General features: G+C 30.5%; 1 protein-coding gene across 1 annotated transcript; it reads right to left on the minus strand.

The window, feature by feature from the left end:
* Positions 1–1,837: 1,837 nt before the first annotated feature.
* On the minus strand, positions 1,838–5,732 carry LOC11440532 (desmethyl-deoxy-podophyllotoxin synthase). Its single transcript, XM_003600268.4, has 2 exons — positions 4,746–5,732; positions 1,838–2,613 (listed from the first exon to the last, which is right to left on the minus strand). Exons 1-2 carry the CDS (start codon positions 5,637–5,639, stop codon positions 2,002–2,004), a joined length of 1,506 nt encoding a protein of 501 aa, XP_003600316.2. The 5' UTR covers positions 5,640–5,732; the 3' UTR covers positions 1,838–2,001.
* Between the last annotated feature and the right edge of the window lie 268 nt (positions 5,733–6,000).

Below are 6,000 nucleotides of genomic sequence, written 5' to 3' on the forward strand. Positions count from 1 at the left end.
TTGAGCATTGAGAGATGAGCAGTAACAAAATGGATGAAACAGGAAATTAGTGTGAAAAAGCTGTTTTTGCTTTTAAGAGTAAAAAGTAAATTCAGTAAAAAAAAAAGTTTGATCTAGTTTAGTCCTCAAGAAAAAAGAAATTTTGAAATTATCTTTGGAAATTGCAAATTAGAGATACATTATTGGGTTAAATATGTTTTAAGTCCCCACAAAACTACAACTTTTAAGTATAATCCCTATAATTTGATCCCTATTTATATTTTATAGGAACTATTTTAAAGGATTAAAAGTATCTATTTTTAGTATAAATTTTTTAAAATAAGGACTATTTTTACAAATTAAAATATTATGGAGGACTAAAATTACCATTAAAATTTTAGAGACTAAACTTGAAAATTTATGGTTTTGTAAGGGTAAAAACATATTTAACCCTATATTAATTCTCTTGTTTAGGTTTTTATTTTTAAAATATTGTTATTTTGATTACAAATGCTTAATTTATAATGTGACTTCAAAAGCGTTTAAAAATGTAATTTATTGGAAATTAAGGTAAAAGTTATTTCAAATTTAAACACTGATTAGATTCGCGTTCGACATCTTCACAAGAGTTTGAATTTGGGGTCTGGTGGTTGTGTGCGTAAGTTCCAGATGATGTTTGTGATTCAGTCTAATACAAAAAAAAAAAAAAAAAAACTCAAGAATAGAAAATATCATGTGGTAAAACTTGTAGAGTTAATATAATAACTTACACAAATCTAATTGTTAACCAATGCTCCCGAAACATTAGTTAAAGATTTTAAATGTTAATTTTTTATGAAAGTTTATGTAATAAAGTGTAATAAAAATTGAAAACTTTGACATTTTTATAAAATAACTAAATTTAAAATGCTTAAAAGTGCCCTGAAATATTTGTCAACAAGGTAAGCTTAATTATTTGTGACATTGTAAATAGTTGACTCTAATTGACTCAAATGTCAATTGGGGTCAATACGTGATGCAGGTTGAAACGTCACCTACGTTACTATGGATAATATTTGGGTGACATTGTAGTTGATGATATTGAGAATATTAGTCAACTACAATGTACAAAAAAATATTGTAAAAGAGAAAAAAGAAAGATATTTGTGATATTATAGTTAGCCAATATCACAATATTACCAACCACAATATCACCCAAATGCTACCCACGCTATTACCCCACAAACAAGAGAGTCTAGTTAGGATAATGCAAGACCTCTTACGAATAACTTCCTCAAGGTTTCGTCGAACCTCCAATTTTATCAAAATTCTACCTCGGATTATTTGCATATTTTCCATTCCAAACCATGATTACAAATGATCATAATCATCTCATTCAATTACGTTGAAAGTGCACATATCTTCTACTACTTATGTTATTTAATTTCAACTGTATTAGTTAAACCTTATCTTACCTTTTTTTAATCGGTCAAACAAACATATTTTTCATTTCACATTGCTAACTGTGAACATAGCTCAGTTGACAGGAACAGTGCATTATTATATGCAGGGGTCGGACTTCAAACCCCAAACATCCCATTTATTCACTTTAAAAATGAATTCCAACCACTAGACTACTCAACTAAAAAAAACTCTTAACATATCAATATCTATAGCAAACACATGCAATATCATGGGTATTTGCCTAGTTTAGTTTTAGATGAAAGTTAGAATTTACATGTACACAAAAATAATAATTTAGTAATATTTATACACGCAAAATATACATATCAATTATACTACAAACTTTTCTTAATACGAGTGAAAGTGTTTATAAAAAGAGACAAATGATATAACAAAGAGATGTGACAAACATCAATGGGCAGAATTGAAATTTATTACATTAATTAAAATCCATATTTTAATAGCTTTCTTAATTCACAAGGAGTGAACATAAGAGTTTCTACCATTAAATCACACTTAACAAAGAACATTAACACTACTATAAATTTTTCACTTACATTATTTTCTTAGGTCTTAATCTTAGGGATGATAAGTAGTAGGAACCAACCATAAATCATGTTTTCTTCTAACAGCCAACCCAAATGATTCATCCATGTCAAGTTCATCAGCCTTACAACCATTAGGCATCTTCCAATCAAAATGGAAAAGCAAATTCGCAAGCGAGATTTCCAAGTTCGCAATACCAAATGCGATGCCCGGACACATCCTTCTCCCAGCACCAAATGGTATAAACCGAAAATCCACACCTTTGTAATCAACTGCACCATCAATGAACCTTTCTGGACAAAATTTCTCAGCTTCAATCCAATATCTTGAATCTCTACATATTGACCATGCATTAACAATGACCTTGCTTTTTGCTGGTATATCATATCCATTAATTTCACATCTTTCACTGCATTGCCTTGGAAGTAACAATGGAACTGGTGCATGTAAACGCATAGTTTCTTTGATGATTGATTTTAAGTATTTGAGTTTGTGGAGATTTGGTTCATCCACATACCCTTTTTCATTATAGACACTTCTTACTTCAGCTTGTGCTTTCTTCATTACTTGTGAATTTTTAATCAATTCTGACATGGCCCATTCTAGAATTGTAAATGTTGTGTCACTTCCAGCACTGAAGATATCCTATAAAGAACATAGCATAATATTTATTGTACTAAACATATGAATTTTATAATAAACACAACATTTAAGGCTTAAATATGTATCTCATAAAATCTTTTAAAGTATTTCAATCATTCAATAACTCCAAAGGTTTGGTCTAGTGGTAAAAAGACAGGTCTTAAATTCGAGAGAACCCAGGTTCGAGCCCCGCTAGTGTCTTTGGAGGGAGGTAAATGTAATTACCTTTGTAAGTGCTCTTTAAGCCCAAAGGTCTTCCCTGCCTTGGACTGGAGCACCATCCCCTCACCCTAAAATTTTCCTTACCAAAAAAAAAGGTGACAACCCTAAAATTGGTACGGAATACATGAATTTAACGTCTCAAATATTAAGGGCACATGCTTATTTAACTTATCAAATCATTGCCTCTAATGACAACAATTAACGAAGAGATCATATTTGATAGACACGTTGAACTTTCAAGAATGTAAGTATTTGCAAACTGATACATTCAGAAACTATTTTAACTAAAAAGAATGCTAACAACACTCTTTTTTGAACATTCTCTGACACTAACTCTTCTATTGGTTTAAATAATTGTGGATCTACACTTTGAAAATTAAACTAAATAGTGGAACATACATTAATTCTACTCAATAAAAGAGTGAATACTAAAGAAAGTGTTGAAAAGTGAGTGTTGACATCCCTCTTTAACTAATAATGCTCAAGGTTTGGAGGACCAATTTACTTTTTCATTTATCAAAGATATTATCTTACTTCTTCATTTGATTCTCCCTAAATTACATAATCTATTTATTTTGTCAAAGATATTATCCTAACTCATAATTATACATGAGAATCACAGTTCGAATCCTACTAAAAATAAATCATTGATTTAACTTGACTTTTATATTCGATTGACTTGACTTTACTTTACCTTTTATTTTTATTTTCGATAATTTTCTTCAACTGAAAGTAATCTTATTCAAAATGTGTAGGATATTTTTCATTTAGCTCTCGCTCTTGTGAATTGGAGGATTTGATAACCTAAAAAATTGAGCTTCATAGAAACTACATCATGTCGTAATCTAAAAGTTTCTATAAGTGGTTTGCTAACCAAAATCTTTTGTTGGTCTCCGTTATGAACCATTATGTAAAGAAAAGCAAACACTCTTTTTGAAAACTATTTTTATTGGTCAAAACTTATAGCTCACACTAAATAAATTTCTAGGACTCATGTAATTTAACCAAAAAAAGGTGTGTTGGAAAGTACCGTGTTAAACATTGTCACGTAGACTTTGATTTGTTTTTGAAAATAGACTTTGACTCCTAATTCTAACCTTCCACTTCTTTCGTTTTAAAATGAGTATCGATTTTTGACAACAAAATTGTTTTAAAATGAATGTCACTTTCGATTTTCAATGTAATAATAACTTTTTCTTTTCAATTGTACTGTTCAATTAATATTATATACACTACTTCTAAAATATTATTTTTTCTTTAATAAAAAATAACATCGCTCTTTCTTTTAATTAATGCATTTTTTAATATGTGTGTAAAAACTTTAAATGACATTTATTTTGAAACGGATAGAGTCCTAAATTTATTTGGAAACGGATGGAGTACTAAAATGTTGCTTTGATAAAAATATGAGTTAAATATATATTTGGTCCTTATAAATATTCAGAATTTTATAACAGGGCTTAACTCAGTTGGTAGGAATATTGCATATTATATGCAGAGGCCGATGTTTGAGCCCCGAACACCCCACTTTTCCACATTTAAATGTGTGAGCTTTAACCAATAGACTATTTGACAAAAAAAAATTCTTCAGAATTTTGTTTTTATTTCTTACAAAATAAAATCATACTTTGTAGTCTCTGTACCAATTTTCTTTATCATTTCTAGGACCAAAAATGTTGACGGAAAATTTTACAGTACTAAAAATGCTGATGAAATTTTTTTACAAGGACTAAAAATGGCAACGAAAAATTTACAGGTACTAAAAATGTGATTTTATTTTATTGAGACTAAAACGAATGTTTAAATGTTTAAGGGGACCAAGAACCTAAAAAAATTGTATCAAAATTGTTGCTTTGATTAGAAAAATAATTGTATCAAAACATTAATAAAAAGATTTGTAACATAGTACTAACCAAAATTGTTGCTTTGAGAATGTTATCTGATAAGGGATGTTCCAAATCACTATGCTTTTGCAGCTTCAAAAGAACATCAACAAGATCCTCCCCTGTTTCTTCCTTATCCCCTGTTTCCAAATTCTTCTCTCTATGGCTTCTTACAACATTCTCTAGTATCTCATCCATTTCCCTATGAAGCTTCTCAATTCCTTGTCTTAATCCTGTAAGAACTTTAAGAATTCCAATTGAAGGATACAAATCCGCAAGCGAAAATCCTCCAGCCATCTTCGACACATCCTTCATAAGTTTCCTATACCTCTCTTTACCTTCAACTTGTGAACCAAAAGCTGTTCTTGAAGTTAACCCATAAGCCAATGAATCAACCTTCTCACTAATATTTATAGGTGACCCTTCACTCAAAATTATATCTTTGACAAGATTTGACAATTCTTCTTCCCTTTGTAACCTAAACGATTCGACACGTTTTTGTGTTAAAAGCTCCATAGTACAAATTTTTCTCATTTGCCTCCAATAGGAACCATGTGGAGAAAAAGTCATTCCTTTATAGCCATAAGTGATTATTTCAGCTGCAAGAAGTGGAGGCCTATTTGCAAAGTTGAGATCATGTGTTTTCATTATCTCTTTTGCCATATCTTGAGATGAAACAACTATGCAAGAAAGTTCACCTAGCTGCATGTGCATGAGAGGTCCATATTCTTGTGCTAGTTTAGCTAGGGATTGATGAGGTAAGGTTCCAAGTTGGTGGATGTTCCCTATGAGAGGAAGTTTTCTTGGTCCTGGTGGTAATTTGGAGTTTATTTTCTTAGCTTTTGATTTCTTTGTAATTTTGATTACCATGAACAAGAGGAAACCAAGGATAGTTGATATGAGAAGATGAAACCCTAACTCCATGCTTATTGTGGAAATGAACTCGACACAAGTTAGTTTAAGGTTGTGTGACTATATATAAAGAGAAGCGTTTCAATTGGCTTGTGGAAATATACCATGAAAGGGAACCTTAGACTATATGTTAAAGTGATTCCAATCATCTCAACCATTTAAAAATTGGCTTGGTGAGAAGTTTTCAACTTATATAAATACATGTTGAAGTCTCATTTATCCAGCGTGGAACTATTAAAGCCCTCTCACATCAAGACTAGACATCTGATGCGTGACTCGATAGAGGTGTTCTAATAGTAGGTAGTTCTACAAAAACAAATCGATAAATTTGAATACCATTTTAGAATTTGTTTTGGACTTAACTTAATATTTC

Source organism: Medicago truncatula, chromosome 3 (genome assembly GCF_003473485.1).
Source record: "Medicago truncatula cultivar Jemalong A17 chromosome 3, MtrunA17r5.0-ANR, whole genome shotgun sequence".
In the NCBI taxonomy this organism is placed as follows: Eukaryota; Viridiplantae; Streptophyta; class Magnoliopsida; order Fabales; family Fabaceae; genus Medicago; species Medicago truncatula.

Bases quoted from the DNA above. Each gene is read 5' to 3' on its own strand.
- LOC11440532 (XM_003600268.4), bottom strand. From the start codon at position 5,639: ATGGAGTTAGGGTTTCATCTTCTCATATCAACTATCCTTGGTTTCCTC. The intron at 2,614-4,745 runs GTTAGTACTATG...TGTTCTTTATAG, and splicing joins TTCTCAAAGCAACAATTTTG to GATATCTTCAGTGCTGGAAG.